The sequence below is a fragment of the Cryptomeria japonica genome, unplaced genomic scaffold, assembly GCF_030272615.1.
Source record: "Cryptomeria japonica unplaced genomic scaffold, Sugi_1.0 HiC_scaffold_143, whole genome shotgun sequence".
Lineage (NCBI taxonomy): Eukaryota > Viridiplantae > Streptophyta > Pinopsida > Cupressales > Cupressaceae > Cryptomeria > Cryptomeria japonica.
Window position 1 is genome coordinate 3,813 of NW_026728965.1, and position 22,490 is coordinate 26,302.

The 22,490-nt window shown below is 32.0% G+C and overlaps 1 protein-coding gene across 1 annotated transcript; it reads left to right on the top strand.

The window, feature by feature from the left end:
• Positions 1–20,411: 20,411 nt before the first annotated feature.
• Positions 20,412–22,118, top strand: LOC131027284 (DELLA protein RGL1-like). The gene has a single exon (XM_059215453.1). The coding sequence runs from the start codon at positions 20,412–20,414 to the stop codon at positions 22,116–22,118; it is 1,707 nt and encodes a 568-aa protein (XP_059071436.1).
• The last annotated feature ends 372 nt before the right edge of the window (positions 22,119–22,490 follow it).

Below are 22,490 nucleotides of genomic sequence, written 5' to 3' on the forward strand. Positions count from 1 at the left end.
TGGGTAGTTAATTTAGAGTTTAATTTGAAAAGTTGTCCATGCAATTTTTAGTTCAGTTTGAATAAAGTTAAGTTGTTGTTAACTGAAGAATAAGGTAGCTTATGCATGAAGTCGATTAGTATGCAACTTCTATATAATAAGTTCTCTCTATGCAAGGAAATAGAGTCTTTGAGAAAGACCTCTACCGAGGCAACATGTGATCCATTTTTTTTAATTGAATAAAGATATTTTATTTGTTTGTGTATAAAACAATCTTCTGTGTGTGTTTTCTCTATTTCTTTTCTATAGTTGTGAATTCTTTTCCTATAGGCTTGTGAGAAAATGCAAGAGTTTGTCTTGTCAGTTGGGGAGTCCCACACAGAGGCTCTTATATCTCTAGCGCCTTCCAGGATAGAATCCAACACTAGACTCTTGGCCTATTAAACAATGCAGCTAAACTACTCTCAAATTTTTCTTTCAATATTGATAGTGAATTTGACATAAAAGAGTTTTGTAGTCCCATTTCTTACTACATTAGGGTTCTTCCCAATACCAAACTGTTGCAGTTGATGTATGTGTAGGCAATCATAGACACTATGGGGGATTACAATAAAATTAATATAATTGATCTCGGGATGCAAAGTGCGTCGTATTGGACAGTATTGATGGAGTGTCTAGCACATAGAGTTGTTTCTTCTTCTTTGGCACCGCTTCAGTTGTTATTAAAAATACACAAAATATTTTGTTATTCCAATATAAAATATTATATTTGATAAGATTTAATAAAGTGGTGGAGAGAACATAAAGCAGTTAAATAGTTTAACTGTGTAGAAACTACCTCTCTATCTAGATCTACCCTAATCAATGTAATACATTTACTAACAATTTAATAGATTATACTAACAATTCCCCTATTACATTGTTCTTTATAAATGTTTATCCAAAAAACCCCCCTTAAGCCTTACATAATAAATTTGCTGATTACAAAATATATATAGACATAGTTTGTGAAAAAATTATTTCAAGAAATAAATTATGAATCAAATTTAGATCCATCAAGTTGTCTTGTAACCCTTAGAAAGGTGTAGCCTCTATCTGATATCCCAAATTATTCACCAACAATCCATACTGGGCCCTCCAACCACATGCCTTCATCAAGTTGCCTAGTAACCCTCAGAAGGGTATAATTCTCAAACACAACCTCGAGTACTACTGAACAACCATCCATATTAAGCTTTACACCAAATCCCTTACATGTCTCTAGAAACAAACTTCACAATAAATTTATCTTCAAATATGCTAGCAACAACAAGGAATAAATAAGAAACCCAAAAACCAAAAACACTTCTCAAGCAAAACACCATCTCAAAGCAAGAAGCTAACTTGAGATGATGGAAATCCTCCATCCTCTTTTGCCACTAGCCTCTAAAGAAGTGAAGACTTATATAACCTCTCTAGAATCACAAAGAGAATCATAAATAATAACTTTATCATTTGATGAATCCCCATTCTCAATATAAGAAATGTTTTCTTCATTGATTTTGTCTTTAAACTTTACTTTAACAACATCTCTAGCTCGACTTTTACACAACCAATCTCTATGACCTTTTTTCTTACAATAGAAACATTTAATGTCTTCATTACTTGTGCTTGATCTTTTATTATGGTTTTGAACATATAATGCATTTTCCAGTTGAGAAACACCTTCTAAATCTTCTACATTTGTTCTCTTTTCTTTTGCTAAAAGGGCTGAAATCATATCTTCTAAACTATAGGAGGTTATTTGGATGAGTGTAAAAATAATATTATTGTATTTTGTATGCAAGTTGTTTAGCAAGATAGCCTTGGTATCTTCATTATTTACTAGAGCCTTATGTTCTGCTAATTGTCTGATAAGAGATCTCAAACTACTTATATGGCTTGACATTTTGACTCCATTTTCCATTTTGAACCTAAACAATTGAATTTTAGAGAGAATTTTGCATTTAATGCCTTTTCTCCAAACAAATTTATTGAGATTATCCCAAATATCTGTTGATTATGTATCCAAATCTATATGATGTAACTCTGAATAAGAAATAGAAAGACCAATAATAGCTTTGTCTTTATCATCTCTGTTCTCCCACTCTAATAATTTAGATGCATATGTAGGTTTTGTTTGTTTTCCACTCACTATTCCCCATAAATTTTTATTCATTAATTGCATCTGAAATTTTATTTTCCAAGTATGAAAGTTAAAAACAAAATATTTATCTAGCATATCAACCACAATCTCCATAATAAATATATCTTTTATTTTTTAGTAATTATTTCACTAAAATTGCAATATTTGCTTCTAAGCCCTAACTTTCCCTTGTAGATTAAAGAAAGAGGGAACTACAATCAATTTACATACACAAATATTGTTTGGATTGTCACAGCATAGACACAAATACTACTTGTTGTTCTCTCACACCATTTTCACAGGAAAATAAACATATGCACAACTTTAGATACTCATTGCATATTCACAGGCATTCAGGGAGACCCCTCTGATACCAGTTGTTATAAAAATACATAAAATATTCCTTTATTCCAATATCAAATATTACATTTGATATGCATTTTATAAAATGATGAAAACAACATAAAGAAGAAACTACCTCTCTAACTATCTACCCTAATCAATATAATACATTTACTAACAATGTAATACATTATACTAACATCAGCTTCTCACGATAACAACAGTTGGCATGAATGGGGAAGAGCTTAGAAAAAGTGGAAGAAGACTTCACGAGCTTGCTAAATCTTTGGCGATTCCGTTTTTGTACAGCACTGTGGTTATCCCAAAGATAGAGGAGATTAAGGAAGGTGTATTCGCCGTTGAATCTAGTGAGGCTTTGGTAATTTACTCTTCATTTATTCTGAGAACTTTGTTATATGACCCGGTCCTCCTTGATAATCTCTTAATCGTTATAAAGAAACTGAGGCCTCGGATAATAGTAAATACTAGAATTGAGGGGTTCCATAATTCTCCATGTTTTGTGAATGGATTCATAGAAGTGCTTTTATATTACATGGCGGATTTTGATCTATTCGATGCTATCTTAACAGACAGAAATGATATTAAGATGGTCAAGCATGAATAATTAATAACTTGAATTCAGATAAGGAATATGATAGCCTATGAGGTTAAGTAGAGAATTGTTAGGCTTCTTAGAACTGAAGTCTGGAGGTGTTTGTTCAAACAAGTAGGGTTTAGGGAAAAGAGCTTCAACTTTCAAGCTATGTATCAGGCTAAGTTGTTATTAGAAAATAATGATTCCAGAGAATGTTATACTCTGGAGCCCGATGGACATGCCATATTTGTAAGGTGGAATGGAACACCATTATTTTCACTTTAGGCATGAAGTGGTAACAAATAAATGTATATTGTAAGTATGTTCTAATAAAATAGGAAGAGCTTGTAGCTCTATTTACATGGAGAACCGTTAGATTCAGTTCACATTTAGTTTTTCTTTTTGTTATATTAAGTTGACTACACATCAATCCATGCTATGTTAGGTCAAAACCAATAGAACCACACTAAGTGAAAATGCATCTCTAAATATGTGTTTATTGTTTCCTTTATATATTTTAATTTCTTTTAAATGTCAGTTATGTTTTTGTTCACATAATCTTTTTAATGTAGTTAAGTCTTCAAATTAATTGAACAGTTTGCAACAACTAAAATGAAAGAAATACACATGCAATGATATTTTAATAAAGAGTTAAAGTAAGAACAATCTTAATCAATATTAATAGATGTATGTGATTTATTAATAGATCTATGTTAGTTTTAGATTTTTTGTTTAGAAATTTAGTTGAATTAGATTTATAAATATTATTATTTAATAGATTATATGTAATTTTTCAATATAGCCATTGGGCCCTACGAATCAATAGGTAGTTAGTAGAATACCTCTACTGTTATAAAGGGGGGGCCACCTTGCTTCAACAACTATATACCTATTTCTCAAATCAGTTCATTCAAGTTGCCATTGTTTTTGTGCCAATGCCATGTAAATTATAGTGTATTCTATCAGGTTTATTAATTCCAAATTAATTTACTAATTAATTAAGTATTCTAGCCCCCTACCATTCTAAAGGGCGGCCAACTACCTTTACTGTTGTTGGGATGGAGAATGAACAAATCTTCCACAATGTGCCATAGAGGGTTGGGGCTCCACTGATAAGGATTAGTGGTTAGAACCTTTATCGATGTGCTCCTCTCAATTTCTTTACGAGGTGGGAATTGAACAACTATAATTCAACTATAATCCCCTCATGCACACTCGAAAAATATATTTTAAATATTTTTAAAATTAACTCTGGGTGTAGACTGGTGAGTTGAGTTGTTGAAAGACACAAACAATCAACATAGGTTCAAGCCTCCCACTATAGGTTTTCAAGTGGCCTGGAGATTACTTGGTCTCCCCTTGACGAATTGTAAAGTAGAGGATTAGTTGGTTTCCCCTTGATGAATTATGGTCTGCAAGTGCTGAGATCAAAATACCTTTGAGATATCAAAGAAAAGAAAAATATTAGTTTGCTAAATTCAAATCCTTTAATTGAAAAAATTTTAAAAGGAAAAGATTTTTTTTTTCAAATTTAATTTAAAAAATAAGAAATAATATTTTAATTTGTATAATAATAAAGCTTAGTAATTTGTGGATTTCATTCTAAAATCTTTGATTTCAAAAATGAATTATCAAAATAATATTTTGGTTAGGGTTCCTAGGTATTTAGTCATTTTTATCTTTATTCAAGATTATATCTCATAACACCTTCAATGGGGATGTAAAATATAGTATAAAACAATAAATATTAAAGAGGTGTACATAAGGGAATCCTTATATCTACCAAGCACCATTTTTTTTGAATCACACATGAACATTGTGTCTATGCATATATATTTATAAAAGAGAGAAATGTAAAGAGATACACAAGACCTAGAATGACTATTAAAACTAATGGATTGATGACCTATAGGTTCAACCTTTTTCTCACTTCAGTAGTGAAAACTAAGGACATTTATTAGTTTTCATTGTTGGAAGAATATGTGAATCCACATCAGTAATGTAGATTAATGTTTCTAGTAAAACTAATCCCTTTTGGAGATATCATTTAAATTAAATAATTGAATATTCCCTATCATGTTAAGCATTAGGTGAGATGAATAGTGAAAAATGGTTGGATATTTATAATTATTAGATCAAATATACTTCATGAATATTACCAGTTTTGAGAAATTAGAGTTTAGGCAAGAGACATGACAATAAGGACAAGTCAAAAAGATTGACAAGGTTTGCAAAAAGAGTAGGGTTTGGGGAAGATGGATGATGGGATGGAAAACTATAATAGCCCAATATGAGAATAAAATGAAGGTGGGTAATGTTCATGAGGTACTGGATAGGTATAACACTTCAATGGACAATAAAGAATTGTAAAATTATGAAAAAAGGCATGTATGGATGCTTAAGTCTAAAAGTTTGGTATGGACCAAGGAGAAGTTAGTATTCGATGAAAAAGGTGTGTTGTATACAAAAGTAAGGGAGGAATGGACTCCAACCCATTACACTAATAAGTACAACATTATAACAATATAAACAAACTAATATGGCCACTAGCTAGTCACTAATAAAGACCTTATAGGATAGAAAATATCACGAGAAAATAAAAAATATAGCAAGCAAAAATAGAAAAATGAAGCACTAAAACATTTGAGGTGTCAAATAAGTAAAATAAGATAAAGAAAAAATAGGTAGAAGAGCAATGAGGACTACTATATAGATTTAAAGTTTTCAATCATTACATTCAGTAGATCCTCCAAATTATGTCCGGTAGTAGAACCACACTTCTTCAACATCTTGGCTACCATAGATGCTCCTTTCTCTATCCTTTTTTTTTCTTTTCTCTTTTGTAGTTTATTTCAAAGAATCACCACACTGGCCATATTTTTATGTATCAATCCATTAGTTATCATCACTAGCTTATTTATAGCCCATTTTAGGGAGAAAATCTTATTGTCAAAGGAATGCAAATTCTTGTGTAGTTGATTCCAAATATTCTTACATGATGGATAGTCAGTGACACCATGAGAATTCTCAGTGTTCTCCAATATCACTTAGATGTACCAATTTCTACCATGTACATAGTTCTAAAGATTCTCCTCCTTGGCAATGTTCTCCACAATTTTACCTCCAATATTGGTTTGTCCATCCTCCTCATGCCCTCTAATATTATTAAGGCATTCCATTATATCTCTAATCCTCATCCCCACATTCCTAGGAGTGGAAACCCTAGAATCTATATCCTTGTTGATGCTTTGGTTGGGGGTTATATTAGCCCTAGGCCTTTTGGACTCAAAAAGTATTATAGCTAGTATTCCCAACTTCATAAGAAGAAGCCACAACTTCTTCTCTATCCATCTTACCATCAAAAACTAGAACAAGGCTTGAAGGGAGAAATTATAGATTATTAGCCTTATTTTCTTTGTAGGGTTTACCCTTTATCTGATAGGGAGTCTTCTTCCCAGAGTGGTGTGGGAAGGGAATAGGGATCCTTACTTTCAAGATACTGTAGGATTTTTTCTAGATATGAATACTTTTTTGAGGGAGATTATAAAATAATGCCCTTAACATATTTTTTTATTTCTAATATGAAAGGGCCATATTTTAGCTTTTTAGTATTTAAGGAGGATAGAATTTCTCTAGCAAAGGAAATACATTTTTTACTTTTGTCCTTCTAAGAAAGTCTAGGGTTAAACCTCAAGGAATTTCTTAGGTTGTAAGATACATATTAATAGCAGGCGAATCATTTCCACTATATTGTACAAATCTAGCATTATGATTTGGCAGAGATAGGGTTAAGAATAGTGTTTGATACACATCTCCGTAGAGGAAAATGAGATTAAATGAAAACTAACAAAATTACATGGTGCAAATGGCCAAGAAAATTGAAGTGGTAACCATGAACCATATCAAATCACCCCTCTAGAGCGAAGTACATAGTTATATTGTAACTAATTATGTTCCTTAAGGAGCTATAAGACCCTTTCTACTATACTCATTCTTGTGCCTAAATAATTTCTCCTCTTCTTCTAGAAATGAATTTATATACCCCTACTAGGCATTATGAGTTAAATGATACATTTTAGCACCTTGACGATTGAGCCATCTAACTTGAGCTATGAACTCCTCTAAGACCCACATAGTCACATTACCAATCGAGACCTTACTCGCCCCCCAACTACTCATAAACTATTCATAGAGATAATTATTGCACCTATTCAAAACTCTAAAGAATGAATTTAAACCTCCCTTCTAAAAACTCTACTACATACCAACATTCTTCATTAGGGAAATAGATTAAGTAGGCTTAACCTTAAATCCTTAATCTGCCATCTTATTAAAAAGGATTAAAGTTCTTATCTCTATAACCTTTTCGAAGAGTGTAAAGAAAATTAGAAAATGTGTCAGAATTAACACTTAGATTAAAAAGAAAGTCATTAAATATTTTTTTGAAATCAACTAAAATAAGGGGGCTCTTAATTCTACCATATGTGAGGGGAATTTCTAAATGAACCCTTAGGTTATCAAATAAATTGTTACCCATAAAGAAATATTCAATATTTTTTAATTTTATTAATAAGCGTTAGATACTTCTTTCCTTTGAATTTAGCTAGATCATGGAGTTAAAATTATACTTACATCTATGGGCATTTTTGGAAGTAAAGTACAACTAATGATTACAATGTAGGGTTCTTTAATAATGATTGAGATATCATTTTTATTTGAGAAATAAAATACCATGTGAGGAATGTCTAACTTGAATTTACTACAAGCTATATATACATGGAACTGACAGGGCATATCATTGTCTACATCATTCTTATTCTATTTATCAATAGGGATGGACACCATAACTTTAGAATTCACCTATCTCCTATATACCTCTTTATTAATAACATTTTTTAGAAGATGAAGGATCTTGTAATACCTTATCCATGTAATAATTCATTCTTCCTATCCAAGGATAGAATTTATTTTATTTTTGTATGGAGGATTCCACCAAACTTCTATTTTGACCTGGCCAAGTTGGGGTAGTAAAATAAACTAGTTTTTTACATAATTTATGTTTTGTTTGTTATTTGTCCCCATCCAACTACTCATTTCAAATTATAGAGGATTTGGTGACCTTTCATGTTCATGTAAATATACATATTTTACTTTAGAAAGTAAATTATATTATCTTTGAAGCTCACAACACTTGTCACAAGTTCATACTATTGTCCTTTCATTTTAACAAAACTTTAAGTTTTCACATACTAGGTATTGTTTCCTAAATTCACCATTGAATTTAGATCATTGTATTTGAGTCAATTAGATACTATATGTCAAATTGCATAGAATCAAGCTATCCAAGGTTAGGATTAGAAACACAAAAGCTATCTTAATATTTTCCTTTATGATGCACAGAGTAAAAAATAGTAGATGAACAAGGTGATCTCTAATATCCATTCAATTCAATGGAGAGATGGCATTGAAGAAGCAAGAAGAAGTTATTATGAACCAATTTTATTAGCTATTTCATCACAACCAAAATTGAGGATATCAATAACTAAACATGAGAGAGACAACATTTTTTACAAACACTCCATTCAAAGTGTCTAGGTTAATTTTGATATTTCCAAATTTGAAGGAAATATTGATGGAGACATTGTGAATGATTGGTTATAAAAATTTAAAAAATTCTCTGATGCTGAGAAAATAACATCTCTAATAAAAAATGAAATATATGTGAAAAAATCATAGGACCATTAATTTTCATCAACGAATAACAATTCACATTTGATAGAAACATAGAAATAAATCTAGAGATAGATGAAATACTTGTTTGAGGGGACCTTTTTTAATTCATCAAAAAGAAATACATTGTTTAATATACACATGAAGAAAAATGTATACACTGGCAATTTATTTGTACAAGAAAGATGAATTAGTATGAGGAAGCATAAAGTCCCAAAATATTGTAGTGGGCTATATTGATTTATCCAAATATAAATATCCTTTTTCAATATTGAACTAATGAGAATTGTCTATAAATATACAACCAAAAGTGAAAATTTATTCAAACAAAAAAGAAAAGATGAGAACAAAAAAATATGAAGGTAACAATAATTTTTTAAGGATAATAAATCTCCCAATATTTTATATTTAGTGATCATCAAGCACACAAGTGTTGATTAGAGATAGAAGGACAATGGTATGTAGTGTTAAATCGATAAAAGTTGTCAACATGACATAAAGGATTTTAGGGCAATGGCACAATTGATGGTAGAAGTGCATGAAGATGAATACATTGCTGATATACTTGTAGAGATTTTTGAACAGAAAATAGATGAACAAATTATTGAAGTAGACCCCTATGCCATTGTTTCCATTATGAAAACTTTTCCTCAATAATAAAAAGAATGCTTGTTTCACTCATAGATGTGGGTCATTGCTCTGCACTTGATAGTTGATACTGGGAGTCAAAAAAATTAATTTATACTAATATTATTAAGAGGTTGAATATAAAAAAATACTTCATCTAGAATGATACTCCTTAGGCTTGTTTAGCTAGGGATGGGACATATACGAAACAAAATATTCTTTCTTAGCCCATTCTATCAAGTCATTCAAAGATGAAGTTATCTATGATATAGGACCACTAGATATGTGTGATGTATTACTAGGATAACTATTCGTGTCAATATGTGTATGATTTGAAGACACATACTATAATTATAAATCTAGGTGACTAAAAGTATCAAATACCTAAGTTTATTTTGACAAAGTATAAATATTGTTTGGTAAAAAAATCATAGGTATTTGATTTTTGAAACTAAAACCTTTTTATTATTAATGATTCTACTTGGAGAGACAAGGCTAGTGGTGAGTAACAGTCATCCCAAAATAACTAATACCAGTCTTCAATAAAGGTAGATGTATTGGCTTCTAAATGGTTATGAGAATTTATTCAATACATGAATAGGAATTCCACCGAATTCTGAATTAAAGAAATTAATAGATATAATTCTAAGGAAATCATTATGAAATGGGTCATCATAAAAAAAGTTCATTTTATAGAATTATGAGATCAAACAATAAATTTAGGAGCTAATTCATAAGGGTCATATTCCACCAAGTGCACCACCCTGTGGAATTCTAATTCTTCTGGAAAGGAAGGTAGACAAAAAATGGAGGCTATGTATTGCTTATCATGCTTTGAACAAGATCACTATGAACTATACAAATCTAATCCCTAAAGATTAGTGACATTTTGGACCAGTTGAGAGGGGATAAGTTTTTCACGTAGACTATGTTTAAATATAGATACCATGAAGTGTCAATCGATTTCTAAAATGTTTGTGAAAATTTATTTAAATCTACATAAATATTTGAGTTGTTGGTGATGCCTTTATGGATGAGAAATGTCACTGCCAAATTAATTAGAATGATGAATAATTTACTCTTATGTCTTTTACTCACTAGAATTCATTTTGGCTTATCTAGATGATATAGTTATCTTTCGTAGGACATGGGCTGAGAATATATAATATTTTGTATAGGTTCCCACAACTCTCCAACAAGTACACAAATAGATAAAAGTGCTCTTCTGATATAGAAAAAAATCAATATAATAGGATATATTATGGATAGAAAGGATTCTCATGATGATACCACAAATATACAAGTGATTAAGGATTGGACCTTACCTAGAAATATCATAGAACATTATATCTTTTTGGGATTGGATATTTTTTGTCAAAGTTTTAAAAATTGTAATCTCTCACTTGGCATGTACTATGAACTGAGTACATTGTGGGGAAGCTAAAATAAAATTTTCTTAGGTTGAGGTCCGATAAAGATCCTTTGAGAAATCGAAAAAAGGTTATGTTCAACACTAATATTGAAAATTCCAAACTTGTAGCAAACTTCTAAGATTTAGATAAATGATTTTGATTATGGACTTGAGGTAGTTCTCATAAAAACTGGCCATCTATTGGCCTACCATGTTAATTTTTTTTTTATAGAGTCTGCTAATTTCCTACCTATGACAAAGATATATATGCTATCTGTAGAAATATAAGTAATAGAATCACTACATTTTTAGAATGGAGAAAATCATTCATACAAATCACTAGCCTTTGCAAAATCTTTAGACAAGGGAAGTTATTAAAATGATAGACATCAATGGTGGTTAGCATACTTACCCCAAATATCAATATTTGACATAAGAAGGGTAACAATAACAAATTTGTGGATTACTTGAATAGACTTTTATTTTTGCATCACTCATCATAGTTCTGGATTCTTGTAGAAACCAAAAAATAAACCAGCCCAACATATATATGATTGATGCTGATTTCTCTAATGTCTATAATATACTAATCAAAGGTAAGAAAGTCTCTTGTTTCTATCTAGAAGATGGTGTTTTTCTATTAGGATTAAACTATGTAGTTGTTGACTAAAACTCATTCACCCATATTTCATGAGTAGTAGTTCACATGAACCCATCTCTCATGAGGACGAATGGTACACTTATTAGTCATTGCATCTTAGTGATTCCCATAGAGATGAATCATTGGACCGTCTAATGAGGTCAATCATCTCTAATTATTCAACTCAAGCACAATTAATCATAGAGTTTCCCCCAAGGTTAAGCCCACTTATCTTTCTACCACATTTTAAATAAAGTGTTATGCCTTATGAAAATTCATTATAGAGCCCATTTAACTTATTAGTGTATAAGTATCATATATTTCCATGGCAAGTCAAATTATAATATTATTATCAAGATTCAGCTCTACAATTTTTGAATGAAACTCATGGACCAATGCTTCATGAGTAGTGGTTTAAAATAAATAATATCTCATGAGAATAAATGGTACACTTAGCATTGATTGCATCTAGGTAATTCTCCTGTGGGTGATGCATTGTGTGTTCCTAGGAGGTCATCATCCCAATACTATTCTAAGTTAAGCATGCTAAACAATTGGAGTTTCCCTTGAAGTTAAGACCACTCAGGTTGCTACCCCATTTGACTAAGATTCAACAATAATTGTGCCTTATGAACCATGCATTATAGATCTCATTTACCTCATTAGTTTATATGTAGGAGATATTTTTCATAACAGATCAAAATATGATATTTTTATTACTATTCAACTATGTAGCATTCAGGTCAAAGTCATTGACAGTTGTTTCATGAGTAGTGGTTTATGATAATTCATCTCTCATTTTAATGAATGGTACACAACACTCATTGCATCTAGGTGAATCCCATAGAGTTGGAGCATTGGGCCTTCCCGAGAGGTCACCCATCCCAATAGTAATATAACTCAGGTGTGCTTATCCATAGAGTTTCCTTAAATGTTATTCCCACTTATCTAGCTTAATTATAAAATTTTCAAAAAGTGTTGTACCTTATAAACCATTCATTAGAGTCCCTTTACCTCATTAGTTAATAAGTACGATAATTTTCTACAACAAGTCAAATTATGATATTGCACGAGTCAAACTAATTGACCCATGTAACATGACAATGAATGTAATATCATAATTTTACTTGTTATAATTTTTGTGTCACTCATTGACACATAAAATATTAGTAATGGTTCATAGGGACCCATCTCTCATGAGAAGAAATATCACACTTAAAATTATTGCATCTAGACGTGTTTCTCAAAGAGGCAGATCATTGGTCTTTTCTAGGAGATGAACCATCCAAATACTACTTTAACTCAAGAATTATTACCCGTGAATTTTCTACCATGGTTAATCCCATTTATCTTTCTACTCCATTTGAAAAATATTTATTAAGTAGTGCGCCTTACGAATATTTAACTATATAGCCTTTTTAGCTCATTAATTGATAAATATGAGCTATTTCCTAGATCGATTAAACTTATTATATTTCTGTTAGGATTCATTTATGTACATTTTTATTCAAACTCATTGACCCATATTTCATGAGTATTTATTTATAGGATACCATCACTCATGAGAATGAATGCTACACTTATCACTCATTACATCTAGGTGATGTTCATAAAGGTGAAGTATTAGGCCTTACTAGGAGGTCACCCATCCAAGTACTACCCCTACTCAATAACACTTAACCATGAATTTTCCCTGAAGTGTAAGCACACCTAGTTGGCTACCAAATTTGAAAACATTTCAATAGGTACTAGACTCATTAACCATTCAGTATAGAGCCCTTTTATCTCATCACATTATAAGTAGTATACATTTTCCACAAGTCAAATTTTGATATTTCTATCACAATTCAACTATGTAATTTATGAGTCAAACTGATTGACCCATTTGTCATGAGTAGTGGTACACAAGAACCAATCTGTCACTGGAATAAATCATAGACTTAGAACTCATTGCACTGAGGTGATGCTCACAAAGGTAAACCAATGGTCCTTAGGAGGTCACCCATTGAAAAACTAATTCAACAAAACTGTGTTTAACCATAGAATTTCACCCTAGATTAAGCCCACATAGCCTTCTATCCCATTTGTAAATTCTTCATCAAGTGTTATACCTTATAAACTATTAATTATAAAGCCCCTTTAGCTCACTATACTACTATTAGGAGTCAACTATGATATTTTTAGTGACACTAATAGGCCCACGTTTCAGAAGTAGTGATTTAGAAGAACCATCTCTAATAAGAGTGAATGATGCACTTAGTACTCATTACATCTACCTCACAAAGGTGAAGCATTCAACCTTCCGACGAGGTCACCCATGGCAGTGCTACTCCAGCACAAGTACACTTAACCTTGGAGTTTCCCAGAAGGTTAAGACCACTTAGTTCCCACCCTATTTTAAAAATATTCCATAAATTTTGTGCCTTATGTACCATTCATTATTGATGCAAGAGCATCCATGGTTCATAGCAATCTTGCATCAACCATAAACATTTTCTTTTTGTTTTTCTTTTTGTTTGCAATTTTAACTATTCTTTTTGTACATCTTAGGTTTGGCCCATTAGATCTCGTGGAGTTGGATTCTACTTGAAGAATTGATCATCTTTCTTATTTCCAGACTGCATCACATTTGGATAATTTTCTGGCAAGATATCTCTATCAGTTTCCTTGACAATTTCTTGTTACCAGTTGATAGTTCTTGTTAACCGTTGCCTGGACGTATTTTGGTGATCTACTAGAACCCCTTTTGAAGCTTACGGAGCCTTGGGAATTGATTCCAATTTTCCTTTGCACGTGGCCAACCTTTTCTTATGATCTGCGTTTCATCCTTTGGATTTTCTAGAGGAATCTCTTGGCGGATGCCGACCTTGCTTATTTTACATGTTAGGTCTTATTCTTCAGGTTTTTATCTGTTTTGGGCCGATTGGATCCTTTGCATCGATATATAATTATTATTGTGCATTAAAATGTAATCAATAGAATAATCAAGTAGTGAGACTATGCATAGAAGATAGATCTTAAGATTCAAGGTCCCGGTTGTGTCCTATTCTATATGTTCTACTAGGCCTATGAGTCGGTTATGTTGTAACCCGGTTATTACTGATTGATTGTAATCAATTTTCATGAAATAAAACAATGTTCTAAAATTAAAGTTTGGCTCTTTGAAACTTTATTATAATTTTTAAGTGCAATTCCTCATGAAAATATTCGCTTTTCATCCATAATACCTTAACTTTTATCTTACATTACATGATTGAAAAGTTACATGATTATGTGTTTTGTGAGACCTACCTTCCAACGATGCTTGTATAAGCTTGTAATTAGGAATAATTTCATTATTATCATAAAATAATAGCATTGATCTCTATTATTTTAACCATGGGTAACTAATTAAAGATAGCTAGTGATATGAATGACATGTATGCACTCTAGTAAGGATCATGCACTCAAAATAGTTTATGATGTTAGTTGTGAAATTGCCATTGCCAAATTCTATGTCTAACTTAATTTTATGATTTTATATTTTGATACACTTTATCTAGTTGAGATATCCTGATCACCTATCCTAGAAATATGTAAATTGGTAAAACAAGAAATACAATGCTTCCTAGAGACAATAGCTAGGAATGATGCACATGGGTGCATCACATAGTGATGTATGACTTCTCCTAACACTCAACACTGACTCTATGTTCATATGATGAATGATGTATACCTACAGTATAGTTTAAAAGGAACAAAAAAAGGGATTATTGCTTGAAATATGATGTATAAATTTTTTAGTAACTAGGATGAATATGTCATATAATAGATGATATCAATCACAAGGATTGTTAGAGACTCCTATTTAGAATATCGTGTGTAATTCAAATTGTTATCTATGAGACACACTTTCATATATTAGATTGACATGGACTATTAATTAATACATATACCAGTAATTACTAACACAAATTTGGTATGGAGAGATTTAGCAATATTTGATATATGTGATTTATATGAATTTTAGTTTCTAATAATTTTGCTTTAGCTATTAAACTTTCATAATGGACTAATATTTGAAAGAAAGTTTGTAGGTACCCATGGCAAATGGGAATGGGAGGTAGCATGGTGGCTTTAGGATGAAACTCATATTACTAACCTAGCCTATATGGAGACACTCAGGTCATTCATAATCTCTTAGTGTTGTAAAGTGTAATGAGTATAAGGCAAGTGGAAATGTGGCATCAAATCATTTTTGTATGTTAGATTTGTAAATGTGATGTGTAATTTATGATGTGTGAGATGTTTGACTATGTCATGTCAAATATGTTTATTAAGGAAGTTGGCATTTGCATTATGTGGAGTAGTATTTTTCTATGTTCATGTATCCAATTTACCAAGTCATTTCCAACTTTGTATTGCATTTTTAAGATCCTATTCTATAAGGCTAGGGATTGAGAGTATTTTACAAGCATTAAATTTGATTATTTCTTAGTTATACTCATTTTTAATTGGCAATTTTCATTAGTGACAAGTTTCACCAAGGATGGAGAGGGTGTGGAAAGTGTGAAATAGTGGGGCACACATGGGAATAGTAAAATAGATCATAAGGATGGTGTAAAGAAGTGGAGTTTTCTCACACACATGTGAGAAAAGTAGTTAGGGTTTCAAAAGAATCAAGTGTGATAGTGACATGCGAGGTGATCTTCTACATAGTTCAAAAAAAGAGAGAAAATAATAGATTTCTTAGTAGGGGACATCCTTGGATTTTGTTAGTTTTTGGATGTTCATATCTCAAAATTGAGGAAAGAAGGAATGATAAAGGCCAAGTTTTGTAGGGAGAGCTAAATGGAAAGAGATACTTGGAGCTACACCAATTTTCACCAATGTAGGAGATGAAACTAAGTATTCCTCTTGTTTGGCCCTTCTTATTCTTGTTGTGTACTTACATCCATTATTGTTCTTAATATGGTGATTGAATATTTGTTGTATCCTAAAGGGTGGCTTATCCATCACATATGTGTTTTAATTTTCTATTGAGTGGGATATTATGTTGAAGATGAACTCACATAGTGAGTAATTCTTTTTATGTGTTGGGGCTATGAGAGTATGAGGGATAATGGGGAGTGTCATAGGCTAGGTATGAGTACCCATTTTTTTGTTGAAATAAAAATTATAATGCCCGTAAGAGTACCACTATTTAATTTTAAGTAGTTTCTATTGGGTAAGAGTACAAACATATTGTTCATAGTTACATGTATGTGCTTACTTCTTTAAGTGTTATCATTTTAGATGTGTGGGGTTGGCATTGGTGAAATGATGGTTAAGGAGGAGGTACTAAGATACTATAAGTAAATGTGAGCCTAGGTTTAACTCCCATAAGTGTGTTAAACTTATTTATACACTTTAGTTCTATTGAAAAACTTTGTGTAGAGTTTCCCTTGGCTGGTTTGTAGCTACAATCAAGTTAGTTTGTTTTTTCCTCATTATATTATGTCTGCAAGAAAATTTTCTCATTGAAAGATTGTATAACCCAAGAACCTTTCTACCTCCTCAAAATTAGAGGTGGACTACTCCTCAATATTATGTTTGGGAGGCAAATGAACTCCCCATTGGTTTTTTCTCAAGAATAACCTTCTTCCTAGTGCATTTGTGCAAGTTATGTGATCATGAAGAAAGAACTATTATTTACCTACCTTATTCTTGAGGTGAACTTGAAGAGAACATATGTGGACCTAATTTGTTTGTCCCTATGAGGAAAAGAACTAATTCAAAGTATTGTTTTAAGTTACCTCCATTAAGAGGTCTCTTATTTATATTTAGATCATTCTAGTTAGGGTATAAATGAATATTTATCATGTCACTATTTTTTTAGTTTATCTTCCTTTTGTTTCAGAATAATAAAGTGCTATTGGAGATTGGTGTAAAGTGTAGAGTATAGAAAAATGTAAACATTTTTTTATCAGACATGACATAATGCATTATAGATACATGTGTTGTCATGATAAAAATGTTTGACATAGGAGTTAGTAAATGAATAGTTTATGTTTCCATTGTATAAATCTGCATGTTGATATGTGGATTCATGTTCTAAAAATATTACTCCTGAAATTATGTAGTGGGAATATGCTAAAAAAAATCAATTGTATGTGCTAGTACAAAAAGAAAAGGCATCTAATATTCTTTCATCATGATATGTAATATTTCTCATCTCTCTTTTTCCATTATTTTAATAAAAAGAAATAAATCTAAAGAACCTACTATAGAAATAAAGCTAGAAAAGAGATGACCCTCTCCAACATACATCATTTTATTGCTTACTGAGTTATAAATATACAAATAAATATAAACTTAGTTTCATACATTTTCTTTACCAAGGGGGTTGAGTATGATATTTGGCTTGATTTATAGTTTTCAAACTTCATACACTGGATGTGTATGTGCTCACAGTATAACACACAACTCACTAGATATTTGTAGCTCCTCAATACTCAAACATAGTTGTAATAAACACTTACGCAAGAATTCCCTCACCTTCCATCTATAAACAAAAGAAAAAGCTACTTAAAAAAGTTTAAAAGAAAACTAAACTAACTCTCTCCCTCTCAATGCTAAGAAAATGAAAGCAAAGGTGAATATGTTTTCAATGATTTTAAAATAGACTTGAAAGGTCATTCAAACCATGCGAGAGTTACGTTGAGGTTTTCAAAAAGACTATGTAAAGAATTCCTAGGCTCCAAAAGAGCTCAACTACACCTCTCTTCCCTTAGCATGCTACATGAGTGGTAAAGAAAGGAGGGGGGAAATGAATTCAACTTCATTATTTTGGTTTAAAAAAATTATCAAAAAACATAAGTCATTTAACTAGGACCAATGCAAGTAGCCAAAACAAAAATGGAACACATGTCACACAATTCCACAGTCTAATATGGTCAATTGACCATGTAGGAATAGTGTGTACACCAATTTCTTGAGCTTGAATCACATTCCAAAAAAAATGGCAAAAAATTATTTAAAACAAGTTGTATATATATGCATGGAATCATATAATAAGACAAGCCAGTTTAAATTACACAAGGTCAAACTTGCATGTGTTTGCAGGAAGAGAAAATTTTAATGAGCATTTAAATTCAACATTAGTACATTAGGGTAGACGAGACTAGACTAAGTTAAACAATATAGTGGCCTATTATTCTAAAACACAATTGCATAGTCTAATATGGTCAATTGACCATGCAGGAAGAGTGTGTACAACAATTTCTTGAGCTTTAATCACATTCCAAAAAGAATGCCAAAAATTTATTTAGAACAAGTTGTAGATATATGCTTGGAATCCAATAATAAGACAAGCGAGTTTAAATTACAAAAGGTCAAACTTGCATGTGTTTGCAAGAAGAGTAAATTTTAATGAGCATTTAAATTCAACATTGGTACTTTGGGGTAGATGAGACTAAACTAAGTTAAACAATATAGTGGCTTATTATTCTAAAACACAATTGCCTAGTCTAATATGGTCAATTGACCATGTAGGAAGAGTGTGTACAACAATATCTTGAGCTTGAATCACATTCCAAAAAAATGGCAAAATTTTATTTAAAACAATTTTAGCTATATGCTTGGAATTAGATAATAAGACAAGCTAGTCTAAATTACACAAGGTCAGACTTGCACGCGGTTGTAGGAAGAGTAAATTTTAATAAGCATTTAAATTTACCAGTTAAATTCAACATTGGTACTCTAGGGTAGATGAGACTAACCTAAGTTAAAAATATAGTGGTCTATCATTCTTTTAGAATATACAATCAAATATATGTAAAAATATATACACGTATACAAACATAAATTTATAGGCAATTAAAGTCAACAAAATATGGATTAATAGCATTATCACATTAAAATATAAAGGCCATTATTGTCAAAGGAAATAGCAGTGGTATATAATCACCATTAAGTTATATTAACATTGAGATAACAATAATAACAATATTAATATAATAATAATTAATGATATTATTATTACGATGTTAACATTTAGCCTAATATTATTTCAAATACAAAATTTTGTGCAGGAAGGTAGAGACAATGTGAATACTCACATTAGATTTGCAATAAAGGTAGTAGCAATACTATCCTAGAGTAATAATATCAATTTATGGTTATCTTAGAATAACATCGTACACCACAAATCGATGATGTTCCAGTCCTTAAATCATAGGGATATTTTTTATTTTTTAAGACCTTGTTTAAAATCCTTGCCAAGGAGCTAGTAATGTCAAATTAATTATTGACTATTGCATTAGGGGTAAGCCCCTCTCTATGTGACTTGACCCCTGACACTGCAACCTTTTAAATGAGTTAGTTAGGAATGAGAAGTCTTTGTCCCCGAACTGAATTTTAAAAATGCTTCCCTTCTCTAACCCACTCAAGCTTACTCATAATCATGAAAATCAATTAAAAAAAAACAAAAAAACACACAAAAAAATTAGACATCATTTTCATGTTAATATTTGTTAGCATTACATATTTAACTAACCTAATTCATAAAGATCAATTGATTAAAATCTTTATAATAACTTACTATAAGTAATTTTTTTAATCTCATACTCTTCAACAATCACAATGTCCGTAATAATTTACACTTATCTAATGTTACTTTTTATAATCAAAATTCATAGTTTAAGAATTGCCATCTTAAAATTATTTCTACCGATTAACAATTTATGCTGAATTTGTATTTATCTCCTTGGATTTTGTGTGATGACAACAATGACCATATGCCGAATTTGTATGTATCTCATTGCATTTGGTGTGATGACGACATGAACATTGTGGTCTGCGCCGAGTAGGCTATATATGAAATCTAGCCTTTTTCTGCACTTTGTAAGTTACTCTTCCAATTCCTGGAGCGAATATTGAAAGCCAATTTCCAGCAAATAGAGAGATGGCTGTTGGCAATGGAATTTCTCTTTCCATATTGGATTATTCATTCAATGAGACAGACGGTAGTGAGCATATACAATATCTACCCATACCCATGGAGGACACCTTTGGTCTGTCAGACCGTGAAAAGTTTCCCTCCGGGAAAGAGATGAATACTGAGAGCCAATTCGCAGCAAATAAACAGAAGATAAATTTATCCAACAATGGAACCGCTCCAATTTCAATGTCAAATTATTCTATCATGTCGTTGCCATGCGAGTCAGATGGTACTGAGCTTGACCAATATCTGACCATGGACAACACCTTTGAGCTGCGGAAACATGAAATGTTTCCTTCTGGGGAGGAACTCAAGAGCCATAATTTATTTCATATCTTTCCTTTTGATGAGGAACTGGTAAACAATTATAAAATGTCTGGACAGTTGAACGAAAATTCTCACTCAGGGAATTCGCAGACAGTAATTGATATTTCCGTGCCAGGAGAACAATATCGTGTTTGCGCTAAGGATAGCTCAGATCACGAGGATATGAATGGAGAGGAAGAGGAAGGGCTGGAATTGGTTCAACTTCTGCTAGAGTCTGCACGAATGATAGGCGAGGGCAAATATGATCACGCTGCTGGACTGGTGAGAAAATGCCAAAATTTGTCTTGTCAGCAGGGGAATCCAACACAGAGGCTCGGCTATTATTTCTCTGGCGCCCTGCAGGAGAGAATCAAACGCCAGAGTCTTGGCATATTAAACAATCCAGCCAAACCAGTCCCAGATTTTGCCTACAATATTGAAGGTGAATTTGACAAAAATGAGTTTTACAGTCTCCTTGCTTACTATAATAGAGTTCTGCCCTTTGTTAATGTAATGCAGTTCACGTCTGTGCAGGCAATCATAGACGTCGTGGGGAATGCCAAGAAAATTCATGTAATTGATCTAGGAATTCGAAATGGTTCGCACTGGACGGTATTGATGGAATATCTTGCACATCGATCCGTTTCTTCTTCTTTCCGTAGGCTAGAGCTTCTCAAGATTACAGCAGTTGGGATGAATGGTGAAGAGCTTAGGAAAAGCGGAAAACGACTTCATGAGCTGGCAAAATCTTTGGCGATTCCGTTTTCGTACAGTATTATGGAGATCCCTAATATAGAGGAGATTAAGGAAGGTTTATTCAGCGTTAAATCTGGTGAGGCGTTGGCAGTTTATGCTCCAATTGTTCTGAGAAGTTTGTTATACGACCCAGTCCTTCTGGACAATCTCTTAATTGTTATCAAGAAACTGAGGCCAATGGTAATGGTGAATATTGAAATAGAAGCCCAGCATAATTCTCCTTCTTTTGTCAATAGATTCAGAGAGGTGCTTTCCCATTACATGGCGTATTTTGATCTGTTCAATGTTACCTTAAAAGATAGAAATGATATGAAGAGGGTGAAGCATGAAGAAATAATTACTGGAAGTCAGATAAGGAATATGATAGTCTATGAGGGGAAGGAGAGGACTGTTAGGCATGTTAGAAATGATGTGTGGACGTGTTTCTTCAAACAAGCAGGGTTCAGGGAAAGGAGCTTCAGCTTTCAAGCTATGTATCAGGCTAGATTGTTACTACAAGAATATGCTTCCGGAGAATATTATAGTCTGGAAGCCCATGGACATGCCATAATTGTAAAGTGGAAAGGATCACCATTAATTGCACTCTCCGCATGGGGTGGTATCAACTGAATATTCATGCTGGTTTTCGCAACAATTGTCTGTATATCGTAAATATTATATGTAGACTAGAAAGTGTTTGTCGCCCCATTTGCATCAATAACAGTTACATTGACCAGCATTTTGGGCTTTTTTTAGTCTGTTTAACTTTAAGCCATAATATTCAAGGCCAGCAGAACTGCGAAAATGTATTACTACAATGGCCTTTAATATAATTGTCTCGACATTTTTTAGCTTTGCATTTATTTTTACCATTTTACAATGGAATATACAATCATTCTTGCCAATTGTATTCATATAGTTTTTGATAAAGATAAACGAGTTTTACATGGACTTGAAACCAAAAGATGTACAACAACCGGTCATCAGCCAAACAGACATGAA

Excerpts from the sequence above, each read along its gene's own strand:
- LOC131027284 (XM_059215453.1), top strand. The coding sequence starts at position 20,412 with ATGGCTGTTGGCAATGGAATTTCTCTTTCCATATTGGATTATTCATTC.